Consider the following 16,175-nt stretch of genomic DNA (forward strand, 5'->3'; position numbering starts at 1 on the left):
GACTAATTCCCACCCATTCTCCAGATCCTAGCTTAACAGCCAGTGCATCCATGCAGCAGACTTTTGCTGAACTCCAACTGCAGCATACAGTCTTGTAGAGACACTGGAAACCTGCCGAATCCAGTTAAGGTCATGCACCCATATCTCCTACCCCCAGTGCTCCCACCAACCCCTGTATTAAAGGAGGCTGAAATTGCCAGTTAATTATGGTCTCCTCCACCAGCACAGCACTTCACTGGATCCAGATTCTTAGCTGTCTTGCTCTCTGCTGTATCCCAGTGCCTAGCACCGTACTTGGCACATTTGGGGCTCTCAAAAATACATAATCAATGAATTATAGAGGAGCAAAAAAAGAAGCAAGAGCTTTAAAGATCCAAAACGTTTCTAAAACATCAGTTTGAGAAGAATGGTTAGGATAGTAGATCTCAGAGTGATATGTCCACCAGGTCCCATAATGGGTATTTGAAGAATGTTGAGTGAAGTTTGAGAGATTTTCCAAAAGACACACTTCCAAAGAAAGACCTCATCTCAGCCAAGACCTTGCCCAGACTTCTCAATGGAGAGTCATTCCTTTGTGAAGCTTTTCATCCCAGGGGAAAGAGCAATTTCTTAACTTATTACAAGCCACCATCTTGGAAGGGGAATATATATATGAGAAACACACACACACACACGCACACACGCCAACACTAAGACTATTGCACGTCAGAGAAAGCAATCTTTGTTTTAGTATGCCTCTGATGCTTGGGTTTCTCGTACAGCAGCTGAAATTATATTTAAATAATACAATGAGTATCTGTCACTTGTAACTCCCCTCCCCCCCAAACTTATTTCTTCTCTGCCTCACTGAGGTCTACTGCCATCACGGCCTTCCTGTTAAGGAGGTAACATGGTTGCAAGACAGCTTCAAATGAGTCCTCAGCGTGGTCATCTGATTGCCTTGGGCATAGCTCTTTCTGCTCCTAAGAAATCGGAAGAGCGGTGGAGAGGAAAAACCCTGGAGTTACACTGGCTGGTTTGAATGCAAGCTCCACCGCTTTCCAGCTCCAGAGCCTTGTGCAAGTTATTTAACCTTTCGTAAGCCTCTCTTTTTCATTCTGTAAAACAGGAGTAATACCACCTAATCCACAAGGATGTTGAAGGGATTAAAAAGAAGTCAAAAAAAAAAAAAAAGTCAAGCATAGCAAATAGTATGCACTCATATAAGTTAGCTGTTGGGCTTAGCTAAGTTAACTAAACTCTCTGACCCACAGTGTCCTCATTTTTTAAATTGGATAATAACATTTCATTAAGTGGTTGAAAACCATGAAGGAGGCAGTAGAAGAGAAATGCTCAGCCCTGCCCATAAAGGGGAGATGGATACATAGGAAACCACCATTTGGGGCTTCTTGTCAATCTTTCTCTCCCTCAGCCCCACCTACATCAACACCTTAGGACTTTGCCTCTCGGAATCTGCTCAGGGCTGACTATGGGAGGGTTTGTTCCGACAATAATGGTGTCACCACTGAAGTTAATGAAATTAGGCTGACCTAGCCTTTGGGTACATTTCTTGCCCTTGAAATCAAAAAAGCTACTACAGGTATCTGTACTGTTTCTTGTCTCTGCTCAACACAGAATGCTACTGCTTCACACCGTGGGGAAGAGAATGGGGTGTTTTGATTAAAACACAGACAAATGCCATCTGGCGTCCCATCTCCTGAGGGCACCGTTGACATCTCAAGAGAACATCGCATTGGCAATTTAAAAAAAAAAAAAGTGGAGTTTTAAGGGTAGAATTAAGGGTTTAGGATAAAAGAACCCACAGAAGTTATATTTCTAGTTCATGGCCCTAATTGCAACTACAAGTCAACATTTTCTTCCCCATCACTTAGTGAAAGCCTCACTAAATACAGTCATAGCTAAGTCACAGAAAATGGCCTTTCTCACTATTTCCCCGTATCTAAACCACAGAGATAAGCCCACACCCTCCTCTCTAGGCAGCCCTGCGCAGCCTCTGTTTCTACCTCCACCTTCCATTCGAACTGATGCTCCCGGAGGGCAGGGCTGTGGTCTCTTTCATTTCCTGCTGTAATCCTGCTGTGCTGTCTAGAACTGAGCCTGGCACAAAGTAATTGCTCAGTAAATATTTACAGAATGAATGAATTAGCCTCCTGTGTTTCCTAAAACGAGGACTTTGGAACTTATTTTCTTTTCTGTCATTTATTTGTGGATGACCTCTTTTTAAAAGGACATGAGGCAGCTTATTAAAAAGACACGTATCTCAGGACTTCCCTGGCGGTCCGGTGGTTAAGACTCTGTGCTTCCACTGCAGGGGGCACGGGTTTGATCCCTGGTTGGGGAACTAGGATCCTGCATGCCGCGTGGCATGACAAAAAAAAAATTAAAAAAAAAAAAAAAAAAAGAAATATTTGTCACAAAAGCACTTACTGGTTGAGTTATCATTTACTTGGGAACCCACCAAGAGAGAGGTGAGTGGTTTTCCAAAGCAGCTGTTGTGAGTTTGCTCTGACTCATCCTCAATCTCTTGCCAAGAAACCCCTTCACCTGATAGATTGCCTCAAAGATTAGTAGACAGTTTGAGTTAAAATCTAGAACAAGAAAGTTGTAGTTAGTCATATTTTACTGGCAGGGACCTCTGTTTTGTATCTTTCTGAGCTTTTCTCTAACCAATCAGCCAGGTCACGAATGAATACCAAGGCTCTGACAATAGGTTCAGAGAAAGTGGAATCTCTGCCTCCTGGTAAGCCATTCTTGGGATGGTTTTCTTTTGAGAATCACTCCTCTAGAGCTATGAGAAACAGCTGGAAGATGACTTTAAAACCTAACCTAGGGACTTCCCTGATAGCGCAGTGGTTAAGAATCCACCTGCCAATGCAGGGGACATGGGTTTGATCCCTGGTCCGGGAAGATCCCACATGCCACGGAGCAACAAAGCCTGTGTGCCATAACTACTGAGCCCACATGCCACAACTACTGAAGCCCACGTGCCTAGAGCCCATGCTCCGCAACAAGAGAAGCCACCGCAATGAGAAGCTCATGCGCTGCAATGAAGAGTAGTGCCCTCTCGCCACAACTAAAGAAAGCCCGCATGCAGCAACAAAGACCCAACGCAGCCAAAAATAAATAAATAAATTAATTAATTAAATTTATTTTAAAAAAGGGGGAGGGGAGGAAAGAAGGAAGGGAGGGAGGGAAGGAAGAAAACTTAAAGGGGCAGAAATTGGGACTTCCCTGGCAGTCCACTGGTTAAGACTCCACGCTTCCAGTGCAGGGGGCATGGGTTCGATCCCTGGTCAATGCCACGGAGCAACAAAGCCTGTGTGCCATAACTACTGAGCCCACATGCCACAACTACTGAAGCCCACGTGCCTAGAGCCCATGCTCCGCAACAAGAGAAGCCACCGCAATGAGAAGCTCATGCGCTGCAATGAAGAGTAGTGCCCTCTCGCCACAACTAAAGAAAGCCCGCATAATTTAAAAATACACATCGACTGCAAAAAACAATAACACACACACACAGAGAAAAAGAGGCACAAATCAATAGGCCAGCGTTTCCATCTGGCCCCTAAGCTGACTCTCCCTCCGCTCCTTCCACCATATTGTTTCCTCCCTCCTTCCCCAATACCCAGGACCAGCTTCACGGGCATATGACCCGTGCACTCTCACAGTGTCCTGCACTCAGAAGGGCCCCATACTTGGTTTATTGCTCTGCCAATGCTGCCTTTAAAAATCCTAATTTTTTTTTTTTTTTTTTTTTTTTGCCTGCATTGGGTCTTCGTTGCTGCGCACAGGCTTTCTCTAGTTACGGCGAGCGGGGGCTACTCTTCGTTGCGGTGCACAGGCTTCTCATTGCGGTGGATTCTCTTGTTGCTCTAGGCATGTGGGCTTCAGCTGTTGTGGCATGAAGGCTCAGTTGTTGTGGCTCACAGACTTCAGCAGTTGTGGCACACGGGCTTCACTAGTTGTGGCTCGCGGGCTCCAGAGCGCAGGCTCAGTAGTTGTGGTGCACGGGTCTAGTTGCTCTGCGGCATGTGGGATCTTCCCAGACCAGGGCTCGAACCCGTGTCCCCTGCATTGGCAAGAAAAAAATCCTAATTTTTGAACCACAAGCCTGCAATTTCCCTTTTGCTCTGGGCCCTACAAATTAAGTAGCCTGTCCCTTCTACACCCCTGCCACTCCAGGGTGTCTCACCCTTGGTCCTCCTTGACCCCCAGTTTGTACCTTTCCCACAGCAGGCACTCAGTATAACTAAATTAAGGGATTGAACGTAAATGTAAAGTAGCATTTGTCCTTTATATGCCAGAATGGATGGAGCACAGCCAGGTGTCATGTAGAGAGATGTCCTTGAGAGCTTTTAGATGAGGTACAGCAATGAACACTCAGCCTACAAGGGGACACACTTGGATCTTCTCACTAGGGAATTCCAAGAAGATGAGCCAGGACAGCCCAGGGGCCACGAAAACCCCAGAGGAGGATACACACTCCCGTCCTGTGAGGGTTCATTTTATGTGTCAACTTGATGAGGGCATGGGGGCGGGGGGGGGATGTCCAAACATTTGGTCTAGGTATGTCTGTGAAGGTGTTTCTGGAGGAGGTTAACGTCTGAATCAGTAGACTGAGTAAAGCAGATTGCCCTTCCTAATGTGAGGGGGCCTCACCCAGTCAGTTGAAGGCCTGAATAGAACCAGAAGGCTGACCCTCCTGTGAGTAAGAGAGAATTCCGCCTGCCTAACGATGTGAACTGAAACATGAGTCTTTTTTTTTTTTTTTCTGGCCACACCACGCAGCTTGCGGGATCTTAGTTCCCCAACCAGGGATCGAACCTATACCCTCCACAGTGAAAGCACAGAGTCCTAACCACTGGACCACCAGGGAATTCCCTGAGACATGGGTCTTTTCCTGCCTTCAGACTCAAACTGAAACACCAGTTCTTCTTGGGTCCCAGCCTGCAGGCCTTCAGACTGAAACTGACACCACCAGCTCTCTTGGGTCTCCAGCTTGCCAATTACAGATCTTGGGACTTCTCAGCTTCCATAATCACATGAGCCAGTTTCTTATAATAAATCTCTTCATATATCTATATCGATCTATATAAATATAGATATCTCCTATTGGTTTGTTTCTTTGGAGAACCCTGACTAATACCCATTCCAGTAGTGTTCTTTACAACCATTCACCCATTCAGTGTTCTTCTATAGCCTGGCTACTCAAAGTGAGGTCCATGGCCCAGCAGCAACTTCACCGCCCAGTGTCAGAAATGCAGGGTCTTGGGGAGGCCTTATCCCAGACACACTGAATCTGAATCTACAGCACAATAAATGCTTCAGGTGATTCATCTGCACATAGTGTTGGGAAACACATCAGCCCTCTTGGAAAATGCAAAGTCACCTGGGAGGGCAAACAATATTAAAAACAACTTCTTAGTATAGAATTTGTTTAACCAAGGCTCTCTTCCCTAAGGACAGATGTTAGGAGTCGGGTGAAAGAGTGTTCAGAAGAGGACTTGGGAAGGCAGGACACTTTCCCAGTCATGACAAACCTTCAGTTACAGAGAAAAGACCAAGGAAGCCTCAGTATGCAAACTAGCAGGCCAGACCAATACAAAGAAAGTCAAGGTCAGAGAGGCCGGGCCAGGCAAATCAGGCCACATCACAGCCAAGGAACCTAGCACTGCCTCCCCCTTGTAATGTGCTTGGTTGCATTTTATTTTCTGTTTTCACTGAAATGGCAGTTTGTGGAGAAACTCTCCCACTTGGCTGTGAACAGGCTCTGAGCAAGAGAAGCCTTCTGCAGAATTGGCAGGGACAGAGCTGTGGAATATTTCAGAAACTTCAAGGCGAGGGGACAAACAAACAACCGGGGTTGGGGGGGACCCTCCTCAAAATGAGGAGAAAGAGTTGAGAATCAAAAACAATTACCAGGACAGAAACAGAATCACGGACATAGAGAACAGACCGGTGGTTGCCAAGGGGGAGGGGGTGGGGGAGGGATGGAGTGGGAGTTTGGGGTGAGCAGATGTAAGCTTTTATATATAGGATGGATAGACAGCAAGGTTCTACTGTGCAGCACAGGGAACTGTATTCAATATCCTATGATAAACCATAATGGAAAAGAATATTTTAAAAAATGTAGGGCTTCCCTGGTGGCACAGTGGTTGCGAGTCCGCCTGCCGATGCAGGGGGGGTGGGTTCGATCCCTGGTCGAGGAACTAAGATCCTACATGCCATGGGGCGCGACCACAAAGAAGTTTTTTTTTTTAATCTATTTTTGGGGCTTCCATGGTGGCGCAGTAGTTGACAGTCCGCCTGCCGATGCAGGGGACACGGGTTCGTTCCCTGGTCCGGGAAGATCCCACATGCCGCGGAGCGGCTGGGCCCGTGAGCCATGGCCGCTGAGCCTGCACATCCGGAGCCTGTGCTCCGCAACGGGAGAGGCCACAACAGTGAGAGGCCAGCGTACCACAAAAAAAAAAAAAAAAAAAAAAGATAGGTCCTGCTGGACTTCATTTCTGGCTTTTAAGTACTGGCTATAGGGCAGGCAGTACTTCAAAGGGAGTCTGTCTATAAAGATATCAATCAACTCGTGAAAATAGACTCGCTCCTCAGAGACAGGAAAGTGTTCTTATCGGGTGTGTTCAGCAAAATAGAGAACTAGTGGCTCTGAAGCCGAACAGCCCCATCTACATTAGATTTACTTAAATATTTGAGAGTTGAAATGGGAATAAATGAAAGTTGTGTCTAAACTGTGAAGACTGAATAAGCCTGACTGAAATATTAGAGTACAGTTCTGCTTCTAGGGAATCTGGGACTAGAGAGCTGACTCTCCATTTGGAGCATATGCCTGACACCTAATTGCTGTATGAAACCATGCCGGGTTGTTTTAATGCGATGGATCATACCCTTGGGCCCAAAGAATCCATGGACAGAATTCACAACTAATTTGAAGTTCTGGGTGAATTTGTTGTTTATTTTTCACTAGGTAAATTTAGCACTTCAATTATGAAAGTGGGCAACAAATCACTGCAGTGTTATCAGTATCTGTTGATTTTTACCAGTCAAAATCACAGATATTTTTAAATCATGTTGCAAGCATCTTGAAATATTACTAGGTCATTACAGTATTAATTAGACACTCAATTAGATCTTGTCATTTAATGAGGAAGCAAGTATATTTATGAAAATTTAATAACTAAATTCACTTTCCTTCCAATCTGTGAATTGCTTTATGCATTTAAAAACATTATTACGAATCTGAGAAGAGTACTGGCAGTACACTGTTATTGATGGTCAAAAATAATTAAACATACACAGTCTTGGGCATTACACTTCAAAACTTGACATACCAATTAAGTACTTGCACAAGACATTCTGGGGCCTCAGTCATGTGAGTGAGTCCACTGGAAGGAGAAGGAACTGGTTTGCAGAAGAAGAAGCTGTTGTTGGCTTACCCATGAGGGCAGCTCTCCATGGCACAGTGTACATTTATTTAACAAACTTGACTGTGGTTCAAGGAGAAGCTGTTATGTGAGACTGTCTAATCCAATGGGTGAGTTAACCACAATAGGAATAAGTACAGTAGGAAATCCTTGAAATGAAATGCCTTTGACATCATCTTAGTTCTGGATAGTCACCCCCTTTAAAGAAATGATTTCAACCAGTGTCTGTGGGCTATGTGGATCAAGATCCAGTCACCCTGACACTGAAAGGAAAAAAAAATATTAAAAATACACGCATGAACTAGACCCTGAAATACGCTTGTCACTGATAAATTTAAAGTACGATTCTGAGTGTGAGAGGGGACCAAGACAATATTTCTTCTGTGCAAACTGTGCTGATACTGTGCTATGCCCCTTATCTGTATCATCTCATTTAATCACTATAATAATCCCATGAGGAAGATTTTATTGTTTTCCTCCTTTTAACTGGTGAGGACTCTGAAACCAGAGAGATAAGTAATTTGCCCAAAGTTATTCTCTTAGTCAGTTGGGCTCCCATCATAAAATACCATAGATTTGGTGGCTTAAACAACAAAGCATTATTTTCTCCCAGGTTTGGAGGCTAGAAGTCTGAAATCAAGGTGCCAACATGGTTGATATCTGGTGAGAGCTCTCTTCCTGGCTTGTGGATGGATGCCTTCTCTTTGTGTCCTCAAACGCCAGTGAGAGAGAGAGACTGCTTGAGTGAGCTCTTGTCTCTATTCCTCTTCTTTTTGTTCTTTTTGGCTGCGCCGCAGGGCATGGGGGATCTTATTAGTCCCTGACCAGGGTTTGAACTCATGCCCCCTGCAAAGGATGTGTGGAGTCTTAACAACTGGACTGCCAGGGAAGTCCCACTATTCCTCTTCTGATAAGGATACTTATCCTATTGGATTAAGGCTATACCCTTATAATCTCATTTATACTTAGTTGCCTCCTAAAGACTCTTTCCCCAAATACAGTCATATTGGGTATTAGGTCTTCATACCTGAATTGTGGGGGCACAATTCAGTCCCTAGCAGTCATAAAATAGTAAATTGAGTTGACAGAACTAGAGTTCTGGTCTCTTGGAGTCTAGAACTCATAGCCTTAACTGATCCAACAGATCCCTTTTCAGGACCACAGCCACAGGATTCTTAGGCAATTTGAGTCTCAGTGGAAAGCTGAAATGCTAAGTATAAGAAATCAAGGGTGTGAACCTCTCTATGAAACAGAAACAGACTCACGGACATAGAGAACAGACTTGGGGTTGCCAAGGGGTTGGGGGTTGGGGGAGGGATGGAGTGGGAGTTTGGGGTGAGCAGATGTAAGCTTTTATATATAGGATGGATAGACAGCAAGGTTCTACTGTGCAGCACAGGGAACTGTATTCAATATCCTATGATAAACCATAATGGAAAAGAATATTTTAAAAAATGTAGGGCTTCCCTGGTGGCACAGTGGTTGCGAGTCCGCCTGCCGATGCAGGGGGGGTGGGTTCGATCCCTGGTCGAGGAACTAAGATCCTACATGCCATGGGGCGCGACCACAAAGAAGTTTTTTTTTTTAATCTATTTTTGGGGCTTCCATGGTGGCGCAGTAGTTGACAGTCCGCCTGCCGATGCAGGGGACACGGGTTCGTTCCCTGGTCCGGGAACACAGCGTTGTAAATCAACTATACGCCAATTAAATAAATAAATAAATAAATAACCAGGAATGCATCCACGGGTCTCCAAGTGAAAACCAATCTGATTTTATTTTTTCCACCTCCACCTGCCCTAGCCTGATCTTTAATTCACCTACATGGGAAAGAACAAAAGCTCATCTTAAAACAAACTGTATCTACTGTATGGTGGTGGGTCTCTGGATGATTTACCAGATCGTAGCCTATTGGATTCTCTCTTCACTTAGTTCACAGGTGCTGCTGGCCCGGTGAGGGTGAGGGTGAGGGTGAGGGCCAGGCAGAGCCTTTCCCACCCTTTCCCACGCCTCCAGCACCTGGGCAACATGCAATAAACAGAACATGCCAGAGGACATGTCTGCAGCTCCGCCTGCCTCAGACCACACATTTATTCTCCATTCTACAGCAGTGTCCTCCTCCCTAGTCTCACAGAAGTGTATGGAGAAGCTTGGAACGTGGCCATGCAGCCTCAGCACAGCGGTCACTAGACTTCAAGGGTAGGCACACCGGTGCAGTGGGGCCCCAGAAATCAACCTCTCCTCTCAGAATAAAGTGACAGCCCCATTTTTTCTCCATTCACGTGGAGATGTTGCCCCTACACACACACACACACACACACACACACACACACACACACACACTGCCTAGAGAGGCAGTAGTGAAAGACAAAGAGGCTAGTGGTTAAAAGCAAAGACTCTGCCCTAAGCCAAATCTTGCCTCTGTTCCTTCCCAGCTGTGTGACCTTGGACAAGTTACTTAGTGTCTCTGTGCTTAATTGCCCTTGTATTAGTCATCGTGGGCTGCCATAACAGAATGCTGTAGACTGTGTAACTTAAACATTTACTTTAATTTAAAATAAATTAAAAAGGGACTTCCCTGGTGGTCCAGTGGTTAAGACTTCACCTTCCAGCGCAGAGGGGGTGTGGGTTCGATCCCTGGTCAGGGAGCTAAGGTCCCACATGCCTTGTGGCTAAAAAAAGAAAACATAACATAGAAGCAATATTGTAACAAATTCAATATAGACTTAAAAATGGTACACATCAAAAAAATCTTTTAAAAAAATTAAAGAAATTCATTTTCCTTACAGTTCTGGAGCCTAGAAGTTCAAGATCAAGGTGCCGTCAGGGTTGGTTTCTGGTGAGACCTCTCTTGCTGGCTTGCAGACAGCTGCCTTCTCACTGTGACCTCACGTGGCCATTCCTCTGTGTGCACACTGAGAGAGAGCTCTGATGTCTCTTCCTCTTCTTATGAGGACACCAGCCCTATTGGACCAGGCCCCCACCCTTATGACCTCATTTAACCTAAATTATCGGGACTTCCCTGGCAGTCCAGTGGTTAAGACTCCATGCTTGCAATGCAGGGGGCCCGGGTTCGATCCCTGGTCAGGAACTAAGATCCCACATGCTGCAACTAAGTACGTGTGCCGCAACTACTGAGTCCGCCTGCTGTAACTAGGGAAGCCTGTGTGCAGCAACGAAGACCCAGCACAGCCAAAATAAATAATTAGTTAATTAACTTAAAAAATAACCTTAATTATCTCCCATAAGGCCTTATCTCCAAATAGTCACATTGGGGGTTAGGGCCTCAACATATGAATTGAGGCAGGGGCGCTGTGGACAGACACAATTCAGTCCATCACAGCCCTCATCTTTAAAATGAGGCTTATGATATTGTCCCTCTCACAGGGATGTTATGAGATGAGGTGATACGGGAAGAATTTAGAACAGGACTCAGCCCATGGTGGGGACACTATGGATCCCTGACTGATTGACAAAAAGCTAGACTCTTTTTTGACAAGCTCACTAGGCATCTCTCCCTGGATACCCCAAAAGCCTCATGAACTTAACATGAGCATAATCTCATCGTGTCTACTTTACACCTTCCCCAAACAACAACAAACAAGTCCCACTAACCTCTTCTGTTTCCCAGGTCAATTTCTGGCCTTACCATCTAAGGAAGCAGAGCCCAGGCTGAAAAAATGGGAGGCAGCTTGGACTGACCCTATCCCTTCCTCCTCTACTTCCACCTTCTACCCCTCTGTCACACACTCTCTGGAAAAGTCTCTCTGCTAAATATAGAACAAAGGCCTGGCACTTTTTCACCTGGCACTGAAGTCCCTTTCTGCCTTCCTGATTTCCCACAATATTCCTAACATTGACATGGGGTGGCCCAGGGCTCCCCAAACAGCACCTTTTTTCTCCTTGGTCCTCTGCCTGGTCTACCTCTTTCCATCCAAGTTCTCCTCGGTCCGGTGTGCCCCTGCTCGCTGTTCGAGGTCACGCTGGCGCATCATCTCCTTTGCGGGGCTCTCTTCTTCCTCATGGTTACTAATCACCTACGATGTGTGAGGCATTACATTATGCAGTTTCTTTTTTTTTTTAATTAATTAATTTATTTATTTTTGGCTGCGTTGGGTCTTTGTTGCTGCGCGTGGGCTTTCTCTAGTTGTGGCGGGCGGGGGCTACTCTTCGTTGCGGTGCGCGGGCTTCTCACTGCAGTGGCTTCTCTTGTTGCAGAGCATGGGCTCTAGGCACGCGGGCTTCAGTAGTTGTGGCATGTGGGCTCAGTAGTTGTGGCTTGCGGGCTCTAGGGCACAGGCTCAGTTGTTGTGGCTCACAGGCTCTAGAGTGCAGGCTCAGTAGTTGTGGTGCACGGGCTTAGTTGCTCCGCAGCATGTGGGATCATCCCGGACCAGGGCTCGAACCCAGGTCCCCTGCATTGGCAGGTGGATTCTTAACCTCTGTGCCACCAGGGAAGTCCCATTATGCAGTTTCTAATTCAATTTTTCATTTTATATTTACACCAACTTTCCAAAATATGTTCTATAGCTTCCATCTAAACCGTAAAGAGACTGAGTAATTTGCCAAGGTCAGAGGGCCGCTGCCTCATCCCCCCAGGCTGGATCTCCAGTTGCTTTCCTAGCCCTGGATTGCCCGGCCTCCCAAACAGAACCTGTCACTCCATCTTCGGAGCTGGTGCAGGCAGCCCACGGGTATGACGCTTATCACATTGTATTCTAGGGAAGAGAGGACAGCTCTACCTGCTCCTAGAGGGGACAGCTCCTTCATCCTCACGTTCCCATGGCCCAGTCCAGTGTCTCCCCGGAGGCAGAAGACTAGTCAGTTTTGGAGGAATCCAACGTGGGACACAGTGTCTGCAGGAATCCCGACGGGAAGACCTCATGTCCCATCCTGACCCACCGTCCCATCTTCTCAGAGAGTCTGTTGGTCCATTTAGTGTAGCCAGGGATGGTCATCATTACCATACTTTTGGGGGGAGGTAAGGAATGCACACTGATTAGACACAAGCCCTGATTTAACCAGCATTTAAAACTGCCTGCTCTGTGCTGTGTAACATCCGGGGCTGAAGACGGGGAGAAATGCAAAGGCGGAGAAGCCACGGCTTCCCCAGGCTTCCGAGGTGCACAGGGAAAGAGGCAAAGGCGTCAAGCAAGAATTGAATGCTGCCGGCCAGGGTGGAAGGGCGGTGCTGAGCCTCTGGCAGGAGCCAGCATCGGGCTTCCACGCTGGCACCCGAGAGTTTCTGTCTGGGCTGCTGCTAAGTCACAACTGTGATGTCTCCAATGGGGTCCGAGAGTCTCGCTATATAAGTACGTACTGTATTCGTTTGCTCAGGCTGCCCTAACAAGGCACTGCAGACTGGCTGGTTTACACAACAGAAATGGATTCTCTCGCTGTTCTGGAGGCTGGAACCCTGAGATCAAGGTGTGGGCAGGGCTGAGACCTCTCTTTTTGGCTTGCAAGTGACTGCCTTCTCACTGTGTCCCCACATGGTCTTTCCTCCACGTGCAAGCATCCCTGGTGTTCCCCGCTGTCCTAATCTCCTCTTCTTATAAGGACACCAGTCATATGGGATTAGGTCCCAGGCTAAGGATCCCCTTTTAGGGTAATCACCTCTTTAAAGGCCCTGTCTCCAAATACAGTCCCATTCTGAGGTACTGAGGGTTAGGACTTCAACACAGGAAGTTGGCAGGGGGGCACAATTCAGTCCATAGCAAGTATCAGCTCCCCACTACTTCTTTTTTTTTTTTTTTTTTTGGCCGCACCTCGCGACATATGGGATCTTAGTTCCCAGACCAGGGATCAAACCCGTGCCCCCTGCACTGGAAGCATGGAGCCTTAACCACTGGACTGCCAGGGAAGTCCCGCCACCATCTCTTCTGTGAAGAATAAATGCACAACAGCTGAGGATTTGTAATCAGCATCAAACCCTTTCCCCATCGTGTTTGGGTCAGTTTTCTTATCTGAGTAACTCTTTGTTGGATTGAATTGAATTCTTTGGTTGGTTACAAGGGTCACTGAAAAGGTATCTTCTCTCCTCAGAAGGCTTTCTTCTCTTCCTTTTGAAAAGGAGGGGGGAAATGTGTTATGGAGACGTCTCAGTGTTTTCTTTTAAAAAGCTTGAGAGTGAAGGACGATAATGATTGTGGAGCTTTAGAATCAAAAAAGTGTAGGAGCCCCAGGGAGGGTCGGGGGAGCGCCACGTCCAAGGCAGGAGGCAGAGACACCCCAGCTTGGGAAAAGCACCCTTTTCTCACAGCGCTCTGAATATTCTGAATTATTGCATGTCTGTGACTCAGCTCCGTCTATAGGTGCCTTTCAATAGCTGCATTATTCATTCCTCTCAGCATTTACATTTTTTTTTCTTTTTTTCCTTCTAAAACAAGTGTTGCTTTTATCGTCTCAAAACTTGTGGTATGTATGAAGCAACATCCCAGGCTCTTGGAATCCCTGTTATTGCAAATGATTTTCTTTGATTGATCAAACCCCAGTGTTCTAACATATAAATTGGTAACTGAAAAACATAAATTGCAGCTACCCAGGCATTTTTCCCCATGAATTCATTTATCACACCTATATTATTTGGGGACAGCTGATGGAAATATAAAAGGCTCACAACTATTTTTCCCCTATTCGCCACTCCAAGATAATTCCTGATTGGAAATAAAGAGCTTGAACGTTGTTGTAAGTCATTTCTAATAGCCAGCTAATAAAGGACAAAATAATCCCTCCTGGTCAAAAAAAAAAGTGTTTCATGTAATAAACACTAGTTTTTATCCCAAAGAAAAAATGTGTACAAAACAGTACAAAACAGGACTAACTGGTACTTTGCAGAAGTGGGTCACATGGAACAAAATATCTGAGCATAAAACAGCTGTGTACCTTGATGGTATCCATATTATTTTAAAAACTAAATAAGAAGTTTCATAAGTGAATTTTGTTTCTCCTTGACTGACCTTCTACATTACTTTCCTATTGCTGCCGTAACAAATTACTAAAAACTTAGTGAAACAACACAGATGTACTATCTGGAGGTCAGAAGTCTGAAATGGGACTCACGGGGCTAAAATCAGGGTGTGGGCAGGGCTGCATTCCTTTCTCGAGACTCTCGGGGAGAATCTGTTTTCTTCCCTTTTCCAGTTTGCTGAGGCTGCCCATATTCCTTGGCTCATGGGTCCCTTCCACCTTCAAAGCCAGCTCTGGCCAATGGCATCTTTCTCATGCTGCGTCACTCTGACACTGCGTCTGTGCTGCCTCCTGCACAGGCTTTTAAGGACCCTCGTGATTATATTGTGCCCACCTGGATAATCCAGGATAATCTCCCCATTTCAAAGTCAGCTGATCAGCAGCCTCATTCCATGTGCAATCTTAGCTCCTCCTTGCCACATAACATAACATAGTCACAAATTCTAGGGATTAGAGAATGGACATCTTTGGAGGCCTTTATTCTTCCTACTACACCCACTTCATGGGAAATAATGAAAATAAGGTGCATTTCGGGAGCTGTGTGCAGTTTTTTTTTTTTAAAACAAGAAGTTTATTTAAACAACAAGACGCTTAACTTGAAGGGAAAACTATCTAGGATTCATTTCTTTTAGAGTAATTTATCCCTACTTAAAGATTGCCCTACATGTAACAGCTACGTTCAAAAAAATTATAAAATTGTCCTTGGCTTTACAATGATAAATGAAAAACATTAAAATTCTCCAGTCGAACAAGGTATGCAAGAATTTTTATGTTGTTCTCTTTGTTGAACAGTGAGAGCAAAATAACTTACTGGAATATAAAGATAAGAGCTGATGAGCATACCACTAATGGAGAAAAGGGGGTATCTTCACAGAACCAGTATTTTTCCCCATTCCATCTCCATTTGATGTCGATCAAAACATACCGTTGGCCGTTTAGTTAAAAAAAAAATGCAATATGCTTGTGCATATACACCAGTTACTTTAGGTACGATAAAGGAATGGGGAAGGGGAAAATGAAAGAATAGAGAAACTATACCGTAGTAGTCAGGATGTGGTGGAACCAAATTGTGGTTTTCTAATTGAGAATGTCTTCTCAGTCCTGAGGAACAGAATTCCGGAGTAAAGTAGCAGCTTCCCTTTTGAGTAGACACCTCCTGTCTGCTGCTGGAACACATCAATTGTATCTTCATCCTCCATTTCCAACTGTGCAGGTGGGTCTGTTTCACTGACTGGCTGCCCGTCCAATCGGAATCTGATCTGCCTCACTGACAAACCCTGTCGTTCACAATAGGCTTTCATTAGTTTACTAAGTGGTGTATGCCTCTTAATCTTCAGCTGCACAACGGAACCATCCTGCCCCGCCACCTTCAAATTAATACGATCGTTGCTCTCAGCCTTGACTCCTTCCTTGGGCTTTTCGTCGGCCACGGCCATGGCGAGCGCAGGAGTCTCCCCAGCGGCCGCTTCCCAAAAAGAGGGACCAGGTCCGCATGGACCTAGCAGCAGCACCAGGAGCCGCAGAAGAGGGCGGCGGCAGAGCAGGAGGGAGAGCGCGTTTATTTGTATTTATTATTTATTTTAAAAGAATTGTTAGATTTTATTTTTCCCTATTACTTTTTTTTTAAACTTTTTTAATTGACTATTTTTATTTTGAATATTTTGACATTTTCTTACTGGTTTATAAGGGTATTTTTCCCTATTACTCCTTTTTTTAAGTCATGCATTTTTTCTTTTTTTAAATTTATTTATTTATTTTTGCTGTGTTGGGTCT

General features: G+C 45.4%; 1 protein-coding gene across 1 annotated transcript; it reads right to left on the bottom strand.

Moving 5' to 3' along the window:
- Nucleotides 1-15,182: 15,182 nt before the first annotated feature.
- LOC102981553 (small ubiquitin-related modifier 2-like) lies at nucleotides 15,183-15,838 on the bottom strand. Its single transcript, XM_055086394.1, has one exon. It carries the CDS (start codon nucleotides 15,836-15,838, stop codon nucleotides 15,449-15,451), a length of 390 nt encoding a protein of 129 aa, XP_054942369.1. The 3' UTR covers nucleotides 15,183-15,448.
- Nucleotides 15,839-16,175: the final 337 nt, after the last annotated feature.

The sequence above is a fragment of the Physeter macrocephalus genome, chromosome 8 (genome assembly GCF_002837175.3).
Source record: "Physeter macrocephalus isolate SW-GA chromosome 8, ASM283717v5, whole genome shotgun sequence".
In the NCBI taxonomy this organism is placed as follows: Eukaryota; Metazoa; Chordata; class Mammalia; order Artiodactyla; family Physeteridae; genus Physeter; species Physeter macrocephalus.

Bases quoted from the DNA above. Each gene is read 5' to 3' on its own strand.
- LOC102981553 (XM_055086394.1), bottom strand. From the start codon at position 15,838: ATGGCCGTGGCCGACGAAAAGCCCAAGGAAGGAGTCAAGGCTGAGAGC.